This window comes from Clavelina lepadiformis, chromosome 4 (assembly GCF_947623445.1).
Source record: "Clavelina lepadiformis chromosome 4, kaClaLepa1.1, whole genome shotgun sequence".
Taxonomy (NCBI): Eukaryota; Metazoa; Chordata; class Ascidiacea; order Aplousobranchia; family Clavelinidae; genus Clavelina; species Clavelina lepadiformis.
The window spans coordinates 10,458,374-10,477,321 of record NC_135243.1 but is presented as its reverse complement, the minus strand read 5'-3'; the positions used below and the strand labels follow the sequence as shown (position 1 = coordinate 10,477,321).

Sequence of the window (18,948 nt, the reverse complement as noted above, 5' to 3'; positions counted from 1 at the left end):
TCTACCAAAATACAATAATGTATTTCTGTATAAAAATTCAAAATCTTCGAACAAGAATCGCGTCGTATACTAGCGCTATGAAGAATCGCAAACCAAAGTTATGAAATGAAGTCATCAGCGGTTGAGTTTTGTGACTGGAAATCCAGGATTTGCATACTTTCAGGCATTGTCAGGGCAGTTAAATACATTATTTTTCACAGAAGGAAAATAAACAAACCTGACACAATTTCAACAACAATAGATTTAAAGTTAGGCACAAACATGAAAAACAGAACTTAGGTTTTAGTAAAAACACGATAAAAAATTGGAAGTCACATTAACTTCTTTTACTGTAGTATACACTGTACATTGGCCTCACAAAGATACACAATAGGTACGCTTTTTCAAACACTTAGACTTATTATCGCCCACTCCAAATAGCGTTCTTTGACCGATAGCAGTGACGGCCGCTAACTATGAATTTCGCGAAATTTCACACTCCATCAAAGTGTGCAAGTCATCGTACTCAGGTTCACCTGATCCTGCCTCTTCCACGAAGATCTCGTATTCTGCCCACGAATATCGATTCAACGATTTCGGCGCACCGAACTATTTTCGAATCGGCGCCGTTGTATTGACGACAGTTGTCAAATATAAGAGAAACGTCCCCAACCAACTCTGATAGCTTCATGTAATATCGACACTGAAGGCGTTTCATCACAGTCTGAAGGTCTAATAACGAAAATACACATTTCTTTCAGTTTAAAAACAACTCGAACGACCTTTGAGGATAAGAGATGCACGCCGTTACGCATCAACTAAACCAAATGATTTATTATATGATTATTGTACAACAAATTCTTGTACATCTTGGCTAGGCTAAGGTACATAACCACGCATTGCTTAAAAAACGCAACAGCAGCGAGTTTGCATAGTTCTCACCCATTGGCCTCTTGACGACTTTGTAGTAGCCTGGTGCATCTCGTTCTCGAACCGGTTCTAAAAACGGCCATGCCATTTTGTGGTTCTAAAGTTGAATTTTTTATTTGACCGTGCGCAAACTTTGGGCATATTATGGTAAGTAATAATTAATCCATGCTTTGATACGGTAGTACCTGCAGTGTGCGGACTATCTTCGTTAATTTAACCATATCACGGTCACACAAAATGCCTTCGTTTGCCGCGTCCCGTGCTTCTTTCTTGCATCTGGGGCAAGTGTAGCTCTCTATTGACGAAGCTTCGTCTTCCGAGATTCCAACACAATCTCCATGATACCAGTCCTGGCACACGTCGCAACCGATGTAAAACCTGTATAAAAAGTATCATAGAGATCATTGTAACACATTTTAGCTGCTAATATGTGACTACATCACATGATAGTTTGATCAACTGCTTGTACCAGCTTTGATAAATCCACGCAAGAAAAGCAAGAGTGGAAGAATAGGTAAACTGGCGTTACTGTAGCAAGACGAAAAATTGAATCAGACCACTTTTAAGATCTGACACAGAGTGTTATCTTGCAATCGTAACAGCAGAGAAAATTATGTATTTTAAGTGTCTGTGACACCTTCCAGTTGTGGTGCCCACCAAAAATTAAATAGTATTGAAAGTGGTTAAAAATTTAAACTTTTGGCGCAGTCTTACTGTGCATCGTCATATGGCGTCTTGCAAAGGCAGTAGAGCTCTTGCTGAGGTGTATCTTGTTCCTTTGCACATTCCTTGCATACCCAGGTTTCCATGGTTTTCGCTTTCTTTTCCGAGATACCGACACATTGACCATGAAACCAGTTCATGCAGAGATCACAACCGATATAAAACCTGAAAGCCAACAAATTAAGTTCGAAAATTGCAAGGACCTAGTGGAACATAGTTTTTTCATTAATTTTTCCTAACTTAGCAAAAATCAAATCGCAACTGCTTTTTTAATGGAGCCACTCCCTTAAGCAAAACAACATTTTCCTGCAAAACATAATCTTGAATGACAATAGCCCAACAAGACTACCCTGAAGCCATATTAAAAATTACATTTATTCGTGAATAGTTTGGGATACTGCCACGTGGGAAAATTAGTTTTTTGAAAAGCGTATCTTTTAAGAACATTTCATTGACCTTGTTTCGTCATATGCAGTTTTACAGATGCAATAAAGCTTGGTGGAAGTGCATATCATTTTCTTTTTCTTTGAAGGAACTTCTTCAATAATAGGTTCAACATCTCTGGAACGAGAACGTTTTCGAGAATCTTTTGAAACTTTTTTCGGGGAAGTTGGAGTTTGACCTGTTTTCTTCTTGTTGCTTTCAGTTAATATGCTGCTTATTGCACTATCAGTAGTTATGTAGTTATTGCTGGTCTTCTTTGGTTGTTTGGAGATAATTGAAGTGTTCTCTGAAGAAAGTTGGCCCAAGTTTTCTTTTCGTCTCTTTAACTTTAATCGATCTTCATATAACTCATTCTGCGTTGCAAACAACAATGGTTGATTGTCAATTTAAGACGATGCACATTGCATATACTGTTAGCTAAACGATAGAAAGTATTACAATAACTGTTACACATGTGTATCGAGTAACCTCTGCCATTCTGGTGAGGTATTTTTCAGTGATAGTTTTTCGTTTTCGTATCTCTTGTTTCAGCTGTTCTTGGTGTCTTGTTAATGCGTGCACAAGTCGACTCTGCAACCTTTGCTGAGACTTGGCCTATAAACATTATAAAGCACGGGTTTAAGCGTTGATTGTGGAAATAACGAGTTTGAATATTCAAAAACAACGTTTTCTTTTCAGTAACTTACGACATCTATGCTCTCCCTTCTCCTTTTCTGCATTTCAAGTTGTTCCTCCTTCCGTCTCCGACGAGCTTCCACTTCCTCTTTCCGTTCAATCCGATCCAAAATGGATTTCATCACTTGCTGCACAACACTCTTCCTGTAATGTTGATAACATTTACGTTGTTAACCTTATAGAACGCACATACAATCTGGGGGTCTAAAAATCGATGATAGCAAATGATAGCAATACGCCAACAGTTATCTTTTTATGAAAAAAAACTGCACAAGTGATCTACCGTTGGCGTTCTTCTCTCGTCTCATGAAGAGTTGTCAGCTTTTTCTTTGGTTTTTCTGCAAATTCTCTTTTTGTTGTTTTGTCAGGCACAGGATGTTTCTCAGCAGGTTGTGCTCTGAAAAAAAAAAATTTTTTTTAAAATGTAGAACACAGCAGACACATAGAAGATCTCGATTGTATCAACAGTATACACACTTATACTTATACGTCATACGTACAAAGCTTGACAAGCAAAAACGACCCAGTTCCGTTTGCACATTCTATTGCATTTTTAACACATGAAACACCAGTCTGGTCACCTTGCCCCCCAGAGTGGATCTTTGTCAGTCATGAGCCTCCTGATATCAGTCGCCGGCTGCTTAAGCAAGTTTTGCTGACGTTGCTGCAATTGCTCCAAACGAGTTCTTAGACTAGGTGTGGTTTTTAAACTTACTTCGTTATCGGGAGTTGAAGATTTCTCTCCACTAGCAGATTCTTTGAAAAAAGTTGAAGTAATTGATCAGTTACTATTGTTGAAATAACTAAATTCACAGCATATCCCAAAGTTGATCATAAGCGCAAGCAAATGAAAATAAGAAATTTTTCAAAAAAAGTGATTTTTTAAGTAGCAAGTTATGTATTGGTATTATTTAGTATGTAACATTGTTGCTCAACATGAATCAAAGCATGGCAACTCCGCTGATTTTGACTTAATTCTTGATTCTTGATTCTCTGTAACTGACATGAACGGTTTGCCTGAACACATAATACTCTATCTTATGGAGTATATTTTGTTTTCGACGTTTTTCTGGCTTAAACGGCTTGTCAAGAAATGGTTGAACGCTATGGCATGAATAATTGAATGTAGTCGGATGTTTTAGCTGCTTACTATTGTCATTGACTGCAATGAGCAAAAAGCGACGGATCTCATTACCAACTTTGCATTGCATCATCTGTTGTCCTTGGTTTGGAGTGACTTGAGTGCCAGGTGGTATCATTTGCAATTGGCCAAATCCTATCACAAAAAATATTCATTGTTTACTTACTGAATTCAGTGCAGAATGTTTGGAGCATCTGGTAAGTGGTAGTAGAAGTAGCAAAATGCTGATATTAAATCTTGACAATAATTGTTACAATTCAATAAAGTTTTAAGTTAATTTATGAATTATTGCAAAACAAGATTTTGCATGTGATATAGCATCACACTCGAAACATATATTGATTAGTTCACGTACCAGGCTTTCCATCTGGCATGGTAACAGCCACTGAAACCACCGTGCCCAAGCCAAGCTTCATCAAGTCAGCAAGCTGGCCAGCGGACAATTTAACCTGCATTGAGGTGCTGGATTTTGGTGTTACAGGTGTGCTCTAAACAATTTTGTGATGTTATAAGTATTCCTAAAGCATAATTTACTGGCAAATTATACAAAACGTACCAGAGTCTTCTTCGTTAATGGACCTGTAGTAATGTTCTGTTTGCTGATTGCCTGCGGACTAGGAATATTTCCCGCTAGCCTACATAAAAGCGAATACCAATATAGATGCATTTTCAAGAGTGGTTTATCAATATGCGTTGTATGAAACCCACCTTATAGTAGGATGGTTTGCTGCAACCGTTTTACTTGGTATGTTTGTGGCAGTACTTGAGACTGGTGTAGTATCTGTAAATTGTACAGAAAATGATGCATATTATATATTAACAAGTATGTAAAAACCTATTACTCCTACAAACAACTGTAACTGAAGCAACACATACTGGATTTGAACAAAACTTGTCTATGAGGAAGCAGTTTATTTCCCTGCACAATACATTGCATCCCAGTAGCAGTACGAAACACTGTTGAACCTCCAGCACTTTGTATAAAAGCTCCTGCACTACTTGGGGTAGTGGTAATACCTGAAATTTGCCAGATTTTTATTTCCTCTTCAGGTTAAAGAATCTAACTTTCCAATATTGCTTATTATGTTAAACGTCTATGTTTGAGCTTGAAAACTAGATTCCACACACCACTGCTTAGATAGAGGAGATAGATTACGATTTTGCAAATGAACCTGAAGTTGACTTTAAAGCAACAAATTGAGCTTGCTGCGGTGACTTGATTGTTATAGTGTGAAGTCCAGATTGATTTTTGTTATCAGCAATCTTCAAGTGACTGGGAGTCTGTGACAAATTTGAGTATACTGGCAATTGTAAAAATCCAAAACTATTGTAAAATGAACTTACATAAAAAAACATAATAACCAACAAGTTATCGAGCAAAGTTTAAGATGGAAATCCTAAAAAAACAAAGCTGAAGATGTCAAAGCAACTAACTACTGAATGAGGACTGATAATCAACTTTGAGCTTGGTGTTGACTCATTAACATGAGACCGATGCAAAGCTGCAGCTTGCTTGAGGAGGGCACTGGTGATAGTAACCTGTACATCGATAACATAAAGTGAATATTAACTATATCACAAGTACAGAACCAGTACAGTAATATTTACTAAAATGTCTATTTATGATGAGCATACAATGTATTTTATAACTTAAGAAGGTAATCAATGAATGTACATTCTTATTTGCTTCAAAGGTTGGAGTTTTTTGTACAGCAACAGCGCTACGAATAGGAACTTGCTTCTTTCCACCTGTTATCGGAATATTACTTGTCAAGGGATATGACGACCTTGACAAAGACTGTGATTTCGCAGCAGTTTTCTGTTGTTCCCGTAACCTAAAAAAGCGATCATGTAACCCAAACAACAAAGGACAGTCTGTGCCCCACGCTGCAAAGTAATGCATCATCCATTAATGAGCAACTTGCAAACAATAAAGAACCAAAATACTTACAAGCTATCGAATTGTCGTATCTGCCATAACTCAATCTGGTTTTCAGGTAACCAAAGAGTTTCAACTTTAGGCTGTGTTTGCCTGAAATCTTTCTTGTTTCTTTCTCTCAAATTCATTTGACGACCTCGGGTGCGCAAACCAGACCGAGAAGAGGGAGTATAGGTTTCACCTACCACATGTTCTACATACTTATTTTGCATTGAACTTAACAACGAAAAAATGCAAGCGACATTCAACACATATGTAAGGTAGGGGCTTTTGACTTTTTTTAGTCTGCGACAGTGCAACACACGTTGCCAAAATAGCATGTCATACTATATATACTGTTTATTGTAGACAATCATATTTATTGTTGATAATAAAATTATCTTTCAAACAAAACTCCAAAATTCCACAATAGGGCAACATAAACACATTATAATACCTATCCACTGTACATATCGCATCATAAGGACAATTCAAGAGCAGAAGTAGACTAGATAGTCAGTAGCTAACATTACGAAGTAAATCCAAGAATTCAAACCCACTTTTTGTTTTTGACCGTTAGCAGCTTAATTGGTTACTGTTATTTTTTTACTTTCAATTACAAAATAAACAGAATATTTACTTCTTGGTATTTCTTCATCATAATCAGTTGTTCGAACGACAATGCGCCGCACAAAGTATTCTGAAAAAAGGCCAGAATTTCCAACATCCCTTCTCTTCAGCAATTCTGTAGTGATGATGTCTTCATCAGTGTGAACAGCATGAACATTTTCCCTGGTTAAAATATTTACAGTGATGTTAACTTTCACTGGTTAATTTCGGGAATTTATTGCAGTTTCACTGGGTGATTGGCTTTTGAACCACTGTTTTAGTGACCGATTACATAATAGGTTAAAATAGATTTCAAAGAAAATTACTCGGATGAAGGCTTGGTAACAATGTCATCCCATCTTATCGAGTGCCAAAGAACTCTCAGCAAATGCGCAATAGCTCCAAGATTGCTGGCATGTTGAATTTTGAACCTCCATACAGTGCCAATAGTGGGCCTTGCACATCGGTATGGCCAAAACAGCTCTGTGAAACCAATTGGATAGCCAATGCAATATACTTGATCAGTTAAACCTTAAACTACTACTTTTTCAATATAGGAAGCATGGTGCATAGTACGTTACGACTAATGTATAGTGGCCAACTTAAAACCAGTGCTTAAAACCAAACCGCCAAAACGTGGAATTTCATTTATATTGGACCTTGAGTGTTTACGAAACAGTTGGGTCACAAGAATCCACGACTATTTCTCATGAGTCATGCCAAGAAGTGATTAACAACCATTATTCTGAGTAAACATGTATCAATTACTATAGTTTTAACTTGGCTTTGTCTAAGAGTAAGACAAAAAAAAATTAAAAACAAGTTGTCTGTAAAGCTTTAGAAGTTGTTCAAAAATGAATTTGTACTTGTGCTGTCAACACCTTTTGGACACAGGCACAGTACTTAAAAATCTAACAACAAAACTCTGTTTGTAGAAGCCATACCTAACAATGCTGGTGATTTTTGGACGTGATGAAATCCTCGTGGATACCATGCTAAGCCACCTCTAGTTGCCATATATCTCACACATTCAAGAGGTAATCTTTGTTAAAAAATAGAACCAATATATAATAGAACAATAAGTACATATTTATAGAACATCTTGTGTAAGTTGTGTTAACCATTTTTGTGGCAAAATCAACCAACCTAAAAATGCTCTTCTTTTTACCAATGCCTACAGAAAATTTCCAAGGTATTGGCATCTGTAAATTGAGATTTATTAGAACAAATATTTATTGCAAGAGATGGTTACCCTCTAGCACATGTACTCAAATTTCATTAAAAAACTTAGAAAAATATGTGGCCCTGCCACACTTGGGTAGATGACACAATACTGTACCTTCACATCATTGAATTTCTTGCTACTGTTCGAGTCTCCCTGAGATTTTTCAAGTTTCCATGATTTACTTGTGGCTGATCGAGCAGCCTTTACCTTCTTTTCACATATGATGCTGTGTCCGTGCTGCTTCAACCTAAACCGGCGTGATATTTTTGAAGTACTAGAGATGGCTGAAACTTCACCACTTTCATGATCAATAAGCATTCTTGAAGATTGACTGCTTTCAATTTCAGATGAATGTTGAAAAGTGTTTTCAGTATTTGTCTCCATTTTAGCTAGTGACGCAGTGCAAGGTCTGGCTTGGTTAATTGTCTCAGATGTGGTTGTTGTCACCATCTCAGATGCTATTTTCGTAGCCTTAGTACCCACTGAAAGGAAGTTGCTGGATGTGATTGTTTTGGTTGTAACTGTTGTAGTGATCACAGTGGTTTCCACTCTATTCTCAAAAACAATGTCCACCCCAAAGTGTTGGCTGTCCATGCCATTACAAACTGCCGATGTTGAAGTTTTTACAGAATTTGGAGGAATTACTTTACCCACCACTTCAGAAATTAAATCGTTTACTAAAGCCTCAACATCCACAGAAACATTTCCACTTGAGGTTACAATTGAAGCTTTTGAGTCAGGTAAGACCAGTTCTTTTTTACTGTTTCCTTGATAATTTTCTTTCGTTTCCTCCAGTATAGTGTTTTCACCACTATTTTTTAATTTGTCCGAAAAAGAAAGATTATTAACAATTTTTTTGGATGTATTGCTAAGGGAGTCCTGATTAGCTTGTTTTGGTGAAGAACAAGCAAAATTAACATTAGACTGATTTGGCAAAGAAACATCATTGCAAACTGTTGAATTTTCACACGGAGGCACTGCACCTGTTGTGGTACTGTTGTTTGTTTCATCCAGTTCTGAATCTGATATTTCAGGATCTATATCTACATCTCCAAAAGATGGGTTAGGAATATTTGAGACATCATTCTTGTCAAATGATTGATGAGTTGCATCTTCATTTTCCTTTTGATCAAGACTTGATAAAGTTGTCTTCATGCTGCTAGACACTTTTTCTTCATCCATTTCAGAGTCGGATATCTCTGGATCCATATCAACATCATCAACAAAAGATGTAGGCTTTGTTTCTTTTTTGCTGACACGAAGTTCAGAATTTTCATTTTCTGTTTCAGATGCTGAGCTTGTGTCACAGTTTGCAAGCATTTTATCACATTCTGATACTTGTTTAGAAAAAGCTTCACTACTTTTTTCAGCTGAACTTTTTTCATTGTCCTTCACATCGTCATCTTTTGCATTAACATGATTTTCTCTTTGCCTGGCTTCTGATGCTTTTTTGTCTGCTAACATCCTCTTTTTTTCCTGCAACACTCTGCATAAGTAAAATTCAATAATTAGTATACGGTAAGATGTTGGAAGGATCAGGTTAACCTCTAAATATTAAGATAATTGAAAATATGTTGATTTTGATAAGCACAACAACAAACCACCAACCTCCAACGAAAAAGTTTATCTAACTTTGAGGTTGACCACTTTCGATTATACACAACAGTTCGAATAAGTAAATTTCTTGATACATCAATGACATCACAACTATTAATAAGTCGTTCAACTTCTATGTTGAATGGATCATATGCATTTTTTGATGAAGAATCAGCATCTTCAAGGGATGTCGCTTCTTCAGAAGTCGTATCCATTTTATCAACTTTCTCTTCGTTGCCTGCCTTTTGTTGTAAAGACATTTTAAACAATGTGAAAGGCTTAGGAGTTGGTTTACACATCCGACTGCGAAATGTAGCCGACTGCCACATCCAACCACCATATCCAGTAATGCGATAATCTTCTCCTTTCATCTTGCACACCTGCAAAGTCATTAAATTGATTAAACAAGTAAACCTAATTTAAAACATAAACTTGGAATAGTTAACATTTTTAGATGATATTAAAGCTTTCACCATTACAGTAGAATCCACTTAATATGACCACACGATTTATTTGACAGTTTTGGTACAGTCTTGAGTTTTGCCATATAAAATTCTCTGTTTACAATGACAAGTTTTTCCATCTTTTTCAAAATTTTCTGTGAATTTTTCGTGTGACTTATGCTGCGTAACAGTGAAAGTTGTGCTGAAATGTTTTTGTCATTTTGTGTCTACTGTGACAATCTTGGTGTGGTGGAACAGTGTTATAGCAGCTTCGGTTATTGTGGCCATTAGGATATTATGCCTCGTCCCAAGGCGATTAAAACAAGCAGAGTCTACTGTACTGACAGTCTGACACATACCATAGCACTTCGTATGGGCAGTGGATATTTACACCACACAGCATGACGATTTGCAGTGTCTTGGTCAACTCTTCTTAGGTATTTTTTCCTTTTTTCAAATTCTTCTTTCTCACTTTGTACTAACCTTCGCATCCTGCAATGCACAAAAAACAGTCTATATTGCACAATGAAACAGAAAGATGTTTGTCATTTCATGTAAATATTTTAATGTTACATGATTGAAAATAAAAATGGTCCAAACTAACTAACTTGATATTTTGTTGCATATTTTCAAGTTCATTAACTTTATCTCATTCATTACTTGTATTTGTATTTTTACAATGTGAAAGTTCATCTTTTTATTTCTTTTATAACCAATAATAAATCTTAAAAATGGTTCATTTAAACGAAAATTTAGATAGCAAGTATGTGTTCATAATTATTTTAGCTCATTTTGTTACTTTCGAGAGTTTGCTGACATGATTGTCACATTTTTATTACTTCAGTCAATCTAATAGCGGTAATGTGAGCAATACCAAGTAATACCATATTCTTTTCATAAATAAATCGCATGAGCCAGAAATGTTTTGATTGTTTTACCTCGTATCCATCATTTTTTAGACGCATGCCATGGATAAGTCGATTTGAAATTACGCGATTAGCCTAAGTTGCACCTTTGTTATCATGTTAACCCTAGCACTGTAACCATTGGCAATTTTTAGTCAACAACATTTTAACAATTGTGGTTTTGTGGAGTCTCTTCTAAAACTACATTGTCACGTCAGATATAATGCATTCATTCATTCCATTTTTTTGTCAAAATCTAAGAAATTAATTGACAATGTATGCAGCAACCAAACGAAGTCAAGAAAATCCAGTCAACAGAATATGAACAAAACCACTGATTTTCAAAAATTAGAACGGCAGCACATACTTTACTTGACCCATGCTTTCTTTCCAAACAGTTTTCTTGGCACTATCTCGAATTGCCATCTCTAATATTCCAAGAACGACTGCAAAAGCTCGTGGGGAGTCATTCTGTACCAGCATTCTTCCCCACATCTTCCTATATTGGTCCCACTTTGAATGCATTAGACAGAGAGGTATTTGCTGTTCAAAGCGAAACATTGCAGACCGAAGTGTGTGCACGATATCTGCCTAATAAAGTTTTTAGAAAAGATCAGTTTATTGATAAACACAAGTTTTGATATACTGTAAAAGCCGCTTAATCAACCCATCAGTCTATTTAGTCCAATTTGCCTGGGTCAGAGCTTCAAACAAAGCTTAGGGGTTTATTTACACATCTGACTGCGAAATGTAGCCGACTGCAACATCAACCACCATATCCAGTAAAGCGATAGTTTCCTTCAATTAATCTAGTGATTTATACATCTATTTTCAATTCTATGAGCACTGTATTTGCAAATAAAGAGAGGTTCTTTTTAATATAACTCACTGTTTTCTGAGGTATTACCATTGGCATGATATAATACAAAGTACAAACATGGATACAATTAATGGTGCTAAAACCAGAATATATTTTTTTACATTAGCAAGAAATTTCTGCTTAAAAAAACGATCAACATTGCTACATTTTTCTGTGAAATAATTGATTGATAGCATTTTTACAATCCAGTTTCTTTATTTTGCTGTTAGTCTGGGTGCATCGGTTTATAAAATTGTCATTTATAAAACTGGAAATTGGCTGGGACCAAGATGATTTAAACAGCGGCGTCTACTGTATACCGCTACATTGATTGTTAGATCTCAATTAAAAATGGAAAAATGTAACCAAGAAACTTGCATCAGAGAGAAGATTATTTACTTCCATACATGCAAGACTTAAACAAAGTCTTTTTCAGTCAAAATTCTCATCATAGCAAGAAGACATTCTGTGGTTTTGAATTAAGCAACAATTCTCTATAACAGATAGAAAAAAGTTACACACCAATCAAGAGAAACTGGTTGTAACTTATAGTACAATGCTAACCTTATTTCCACAACTATTTCCAATCCACTCGAATTCCACTGGACCAGTTATAGAAAACTTGTATCCAACATGACGTTCTTTGTCTTTTTCCTCTTTGTGTTGATACTTGTTTAAGGCAAGAGTATTTTCAACGTAGTAATTCTTATACTGTTTATATCCTTCATCTTCACCCAAACTGTTTAAATTGGGATTTGTTTACAAAAGTTATTGACAAGCAAAAAAAAGCATAAGGCAGCAACAAAAAAATCATGCGTTGTAAATCTAATACTACAATTCACAAATGCATAATGGTTTTGTTGAAATCACTGTGTTTTCAATGAAAATCTGATTAAATCATTTTATTACCGGAACGGTTTCTTTGGTTCTTCTTTTACAGATTCTGATATTGTTACAGTTTTAATATTTGCTGATATATTAGGAGTCTTTGTGTCAGTATCTAAGCAGATGAAAAAAATGCGGTTATCAGGGTAGCAGCTCTCATAAAGTACATATATCATACAATATTTTAACCTATAACCATTACCATTCAGTTGGACAATATTCTGTAGTTTTGCTCTTGATTCCAACAGCATTTTCTGCATTTTGGGTCCAGCACCACTGAACTCTAACCTTCGAAGTTCTCTGCTTAACTTTGGACACGATGATGCTGTTGCTTGATTCTAAACCAAACAAAACTGATAAATTTCATGTTTGAATTATTATATTTGAACAGTAAACAAATACAAATTCTATCGCAATCATATCAGTACAGGACAATTTTCAATCATATTTTTTCAAACATGGTGACAGCATAAATTTTCCATAGAGTTAGGAGCAAGTCATAAGGAATTTAATATTTTTTTAAATTAAAATCAAGTTGATGTCGCAAAACTACACCTTGTTAACTTGTTGAGGAGAATTGATCATAATTAGCTTTTGAGTGTTTGCTGTTATTACTTTACCGCCAGGACCAATGGTGAGTGGTGTGCGAACACCATCCTTTGACAAGACAAAGAGATTTTTTAAAGTGGTTAACGGAGCAGCTGTGGTGCCAGGTTTCACTTGAATTTTCTGCCCCACCTTGAAGACCTGTGCAGAAAAATGTAACTAGTGACGTCACAATAAATATATAGTACAGGCAAAGATTTATTAAGTATCAACAGTAAGCAAAACTACTTCATGACTGTGCAAGACAAAAAGCTTTAATTTCCAAGAAAATGCTTACAGTGTTTAGTTGTTTTCCTGGAACTTGCATGACAGGCAATGAATCAATGCGAGTCAAAGGAACTTTTAAATTAGCAAGTGGAACAAACGTGGTTGGTTTTCCACTACTAGCTTGTGCTGTGGGCAGAGAAACTTTCACCATGTTTGCAGGGATTCCTGTAACAGAGTTGCTAGCTGCTGGAAAAGATGGTGCAGTGGCTGGTGATGCACCTTGCCCAGTGTTAAGTGAATTATTATTGGTTTGTGCCTGTGCACTTTCAGCTGTATATGCTTCAGACTTTTGAACAGCATTATCTTGCTCAGTGTTATTACTCTCTATAATTTCATCTGTTTTGTCTATTGTCCTTGCCAGTGAACAAGAATAAGGAACATTTGATGGAGCTTGTCCTGCAAAAAAATTTTAAATTGAAATGTTAACAAACACTTTGCTGTATGAAGGAATCTCATAAACTGAACCTCTTCCTGATTCTCAAAAGCAACTACAAAGATCCAGGCAAAATGCCCATGTGGTCACATTAATTTTAACATTGGATAACTTGTAACTAGCTATCAAAGTAACTTAAAAGGTACTAAGTACTTTCATAACTTGTTAACATGAAAACCACAATACAAAACTACAATAATTCTAAATGTGTAGTCTCAAACAAATTGGTTATATCTTACATTCCCATATAGATTTATTGCAGAGACCAAATAGCTTACGTTGAAGTATTTAAAACTTTTACTTAATTAGCATCTGTACAGCGTACAACCACACATAGCATCAAAAGTATCTAATATTACACATCTCCCATTCGTCAACTATTTTAACTATAAAATCAGTCTATTCAATATAGAAATTCCTTTATAGATAAATTTTAAGTCAATGTCACACATGCACTAGTATTACCAGTAGTGTTCTGCTCTTTTTCTTCTCTTTCCTTTCCTTCTTCCTCATCCTTTGTCTGGTCTGGGACAAGGTGGTTAATTGTTGCAACAGTAGTTTCACTTTGCCCACTATCATCTTTCTTTTCAATGGCTGCTGCCACATAAGTAGAATCACCTTGTTCAGACTTTATTATTGCAGGATTTTCCTCAGCATTAATCATGGTTGATCCATCATACATCTCCTTTTCCTGATTGTTGTTTTCTTTAGTATCCTTTTTTTCCTCTTGTGGAGGTTCACCTGATATTTGTTGATCATTTTCCGATTTCGGGTTAGTCTCTTCTTGCTTGATTTGGTCATTTCTTGATGTCTCTTTTTCTTTGTCATCTTGTTTTTGTTTTTCATTGACATCAGTTATTTGTTTTTCTTCTTTTCGTTTTTCTTGTTTCTGTTTAGCTTCTTCAGCTTTCCTTTTCTCTTCCTCAACTTCGACCTTTGTTCGCTCTGCAAAGGAGTTGAATGTACATATAACTTCTTAAATGCAAAATTAATCTAGCCTAGTCACAAGCAAAACAAACCAGACGTGTGTCAAGATGAATTGAATCATATCAAATAATTTTCTGACTTTATCACAAAGTATATATGTATGGTTATGTAGGTAGGGCCATTATGTTAATAAGCTTAATCACTGACTTAGCGAAAAACATGAACAATGTAAATATCCAAAAACTGTTATCCGTCATATGCGAGGTCTACTATATACTGTACTGGTATTGAAAACACAGCATCAAACTGTTCATTATTTGCTAACTGTTTCGTGATAATATATTCACCGCAATACGATTGTAGCAAAAGAAAAAACTTTGGCGCTTCTGTGCCTGTTCCCCCGCACTCTCACTCTGAAAAAAAATCGCTTTTATTGGAAACCCAAAAAACCACGTTTACCCGGTTAATTGCTGTCACATACCCGAAACCCGTGTTTTAAAAGTTGGCCCCGAATTGCAATCTCTACCAGGAAATAACATAGCTTACGGCTTATGTAACAGGTAATGTAGAACTAAATCTTAAACAGAAATAACTTCATTCTCTGTTTATTAACAAAGTTGTGTTTTTTCGCATTGTACTTGGACTAACTTCTACATTCACTTTATTACAGTCTCGTTTTTTCAATGCTTGCTATTACTGACACAGTGGTTCTTAAATTGGGCTTGATCAAACCCCAGCCTTTTTTAGCAATATTATGGCTTGAATAGTAAACATTTGGGTAAAACAACATGCCAAGTACCAAAACAATATTGTACTCCATCACGTTAGCTATAGTTTGGCGAATATTTAAATATGAGAAAAAATTTCAATAAATCTTATTTCAAGGTGTTTTTAGCAAGCAAAAATTCTTTGGGCTCCTACCCACAACACAATCCTTAATAATCTACTGTGTATGATTGTATGTTTCAAAATTTTATCAAAGGGTTTGGTGAATGCATGTATGAAAGTTGCAGGGACTTTATATCTCCAAAAGGTTTAAAGACCAAAACCAACCAAACTAACACATCAAAAACATGTTCAAACTAGACATAAAGTACTGTGCTACCTTATTCACCCAGGTGTAATGACCATGGGCTACGGTACATAACATTCATAGTAAGTCTATGAAAATATTTTTACCTATAATAAGCTCCAGACAAGTCTTCCCCACTTTCCACCTCCCTTCATCTGTTAGTTCTCTTGTAATCTGAGCTTGAATGGGAAACTCTTTTGTGATATCTATTAGTGCCTAAAACATAGAAGTGGAAAGTGAACAAGAAGAAATGTGCCAGCAAAAAAGCGGTATCTAACTAACTAGCAAGTCGTAAACTATGCCATCCATACAACGGTGATTCTCAATAACATGATATTTTGCTTGCATGATATGTGTTTAGGTCACATCACTTATACATTTATGTTGAAGTTCCTGATATATTAAGGTCTCGGTACAAAAGAATCTGTTAAATGAATTAATGAATCCAGCTACCTATTGTAACATTAATTTCCTAAAGGTGCTGGATATTCCGCTTTAACGGCCATTCGTTAGACCGAAGAACTGTCACCTCAACATTAAGTCACCTCATCAGCCCGGTTTTATAAAAAACATTTTCGTTGGCTCTCTTTAACAAATCAAAAACATTTCACAGAACTCCAGCGTGAGGTTACAGCAGGAAGAAAATTGTGACCAACTCATATCAGCGCTCGATGTCAACTCTCCAAAATACAAATGATTAAGTCTTAAACGAACAAAAAACGCTTCTTGCCTAGGGTAAGGGTGGCCCAAAAACGCTTATACAGTAATCTTAAATGACATGTGAAAACAGTGTGAAACAAAGGATAAAAACATTACAAAAAAGTATGTGGCTGAAATAGGTCTACAAATGCCACATGTGGTAAATTACACACAACTCCATTTATCCCAAAGGTACACGATGAAAGTGCTAAACAAACAACTCTTAGCACAGAATCATGCCGAAATCGTGTACCTTTGACCACTCTGTCTCAGTAAAATCTAAACGTTCAAACTTCAGAAAGTTTTGCAATTTCTACTTTTGTCTGACTGAAGTTAATTCAGCTTTTCCATTTTAATCACAAATAGATAAAATATTTTCATCCAACAGCAGTTTGTGTACAATATTAATTTACATGTTTTTAAGAAATTTAAGGTAACTATGCAAGCGTCAACTTCACTATAAATATCTTTGGCCTACTGTATTTTCTTGAATAGAAACCGCGGCTACTATTTTTTATTTTTGAACGTTTTGTGCGGCTTCTATTCGAGCGCGGCTTCTATTTTTATTACATGAATGTTTTTCTCTTCTAATTAGTGCTCAGTGGGCATTCGAGTTTATCTACCATAAGTACCGGTAACAAGAAAACGGAAACAGTAAGTCAGCTGCAATTTTATTGTCTCTTTTTGTAAAACCGACCACTGCTATTATTGTCGCATCTGTGTAAAGCAAACAAAACCAAAAGGAAATGGAAGTTCCAGTGATAAGAATGACTTGAACAATATCAGTACTATTGATGATGATAAAAATGACCGTTGATGCAATACCGTAGTTGAAATAAAACATATGTACAGTGCTTGAGTTGTTTCAATTTCATGTCGTTAGATATGTATGCTTTGTTTTCTTTTAACAGTAAAGAAGCGATTTCATCATTGTCTTCTGCGGTTTCTATTCAAGAAAATACGGTACTCTATTTTGCATACACACAACCTGAAGCGTAAATACAGTTTTTAAATGCTCATGTGCATGATCAGCAACATGTGCACCAATCAGTAGCGGCGATGTGATACTAAGGCTATACGACAAAAACCTATTTGAAGGATTTTGAGATACTAGTTGGTGTTTAGCCTACGCATGGATTTCCAATTTTTATTCTAATCTTTAATAAAGCAATTAAGTTATCAATATACTTTTTGACATTGCTATGAAATATCTTAACCCGTATCTAAGCATGTTATCCTATGTCACTTACATGAGTCGAGTGGGCGTGACAGATGCCTAAACTCGATTTCCTTTTTTAATTTAAGCGAGTTGACATCATGTGAAAAGGGTTAATAATATTATCGCAAAGGTATTTTGAACAATAAAAGGCCTCAAAAAATTGGGTGTATGCTTTCAACAGTTTCGGCGCAAAAATGGGAATTCCTTATAATTAGCTAGCGCTGACCTAAATGTCGTCCCCAAACAAAATCATCGAGATAAAAAAGATTGCACTGGTAATATGCTTCAACTGCACAAATACCATCTTACCGGCACTCCGGCAGTACTGTGGGCTTGTGGCTCAGGTGATGACTGATGAGTAATCAATATTAAGTGTTTTAAGTTGTGCTAGGACTGTGGTGTACCATATCAAAATGCATTTCTCAACACAATAACTCGTCTCAGCAAGTTTGACAGAGAAATATTTACTTCATGAAATCCCTAGTATATATACATAGATTGATCACTTGACATAAATTATGAAACAAACAAGGTTGAACAATAGATATGGTTGCAGTATTTAAAGTAATCAATCATGCATATAATACGTATCATATTATATTATGTACATATACATAATGTATAATATGACTACAAGTGCACCAAGTTTAAAGAGGGCACCTGAGTGGGGCAATTTGTATAGTTATTCTCATGCCCACAAACAATAAGGACAAGCTATAAATTGACTTACAATACTTTATTTTTGTCGTATTTCCATGCGAAAAACTTTTTCCTAAAAAATATACACAAGGAGTACCACAAAGTAGCTAAGCTAGCTATCTATATTCTAGAGCAGCGTTTCCCAATCAGTGAGCTGCGAAGCTATTTCAGGTGGGCGGCAAAGCATGCCAAAATGTTTCAATAGAAGAAATGAATAACCTGAATTTGGTGCATTTTGAAAAGTTTGGGGCTGATGCAAACGCATTTTTTTGAAAAAGATTTTGTTAATTGTACTTGTATGTATCATGTGTAGGCTTACCATACGTCCCGTTTTAGCCGGGACAGTCCCCCTTTTTAACGTCTTCTCCCGGCGTCCCGATCGGTCGGCCAAATGTCCCGGTTTGGCATTCAGTCAGCCAGCATAGCCATACCACATAGAAGCCATACACGAACATTAGCATGTTCTTATTATTGTTTTTGCTGTGTAGCGTACCGGTACTTCTTGAAGAAGAATTCGTGATCTTGTTTGTTATTTATTTAATTGTATTCGATAAAATTGTAATTGTGACGTCATTGTTAGTGGATAATTGGTACAGCTTGTTACTTTGGTTGTTGCTTGCTTGTTACTTTGTTAAAACTTGATTTTAGCTATTTAGGATTTAATTGAAGTTAAATTTGCATTAGAAGGTAGATT

General features: G+C 35.7%; 1 protein-coding gene across 2 annotated transcripts in view; it reads right to left on the bottom strand.

Annotated features, from left to right (window-relative positions):
• Positions 1-18,948, bottom strand: part of LOC143452644 (nucleosome-remodeling factor subunit BPTF-like) — a 29,154-nt gene continuing 10,206 nt past the window's right edge. For both annotated transcript variants that reach the window (XM_076953690.1, XM_076953691.1), the window contains 33 exons: positions 15,745-15,853; positions 14,104-14,583; positions 13,216-13,601; positions 12,888-13,079; positions 12,535-12,670; positions 12,357-12,447; positions 12,012-12,186; positions 10,956-11,179; positions 10,043-10,175; positions 9,253-9,620; positions 7,759-9,130; positions 7,566-7,621; positions 7,364-7,461; positions 6,746-6,902; positions 6,451-6,602; positions 5,844-6,012; positions 5,568-5,727; positions 5,327-5,431; positions 5,065-5,173; positions 4,769-4,909; positions 4,601-4,673; positions 4,449-4,527; positions 4,248-4,380; positions 3,902-4,027; positions 3,333-3,507; positions 3,035-3,148; positions 2,763-2,895; positions 2,545-2,670; positions 2,089-2,429; positions 1,624-1,797; positions 1,095-1,287; positions 922-1,006; positions 1-711 (listed from right to left, as the gene is read on the bottom strand). In XM_076953690.1, coding sequence (XP_076809805.1) covers positions 512-711; positions 922-1,006; positions 1,095-1,287; positions 1,624-1,797; positions 2,089-2,429; positions 2,545-2,670; positions 2,763-2,895; positions 3,035-3,148; positions 3,333-3,507; positions 3,902-4,027; positions 4,248-4,380; positions 4,449-4,527; positions 4,601-4,673; positions 4,769-4,909; positions 5,065-5,173; positions 5,327-5,431; positions 5,568-5,727; positions 5,844-6,012; positions 6,451-6,602; positions 6,746-6,902; positions 7,364-7,461; positions 7,566-7,621; positions 7,759-9,130; positions 9,253-9,620; positions 10,043-10,175; positions 10,956-11,179; positions 12,012-12,186; positions 12,357-12,447; positions 12,535-12,670; positions 12,888-13,079; positions 13,216-13,601; positions 14,104-14,583; positions 15,745-15,853 — 6,765 coding nt within the window. In that variant the 3' untranslated portion in view covers positions 1-511. The remainder of the gene's footprint in view (positions 712-921; positions 1,007-1,094; positions 1,288-1,623; positions 1,798-2,088; positions 2,430-2,544; positions 2,671-2,762; positions 2,896-3,034; positions 3,149-3,332; positions 3,508-3,901; positions 4,028-4,247; positions 4,381-4,448; positions 4,528-4,600; positions 4,674-4,768; positions 4,910-5,064; positions 5,174-5,326; positions 5,432-5,567; positions 5,728-5,843; positions 6,013-6,450; positions 6,603-6,745; positions 6,903-7,363; positions 7,462-7,565; positions 7,622-7,758; positions 9,131-9,252; positions 9,621-10,042; positions 10,176-10,955; positions 11,180-12,011; positions 12,187-12,356; positions 12,448-12,534; positions 12,671-12,887; positions 13,080-13,215; positions 13,602-14,103; positions 14,584-15,744; positions 15,854-18,948) is intronic.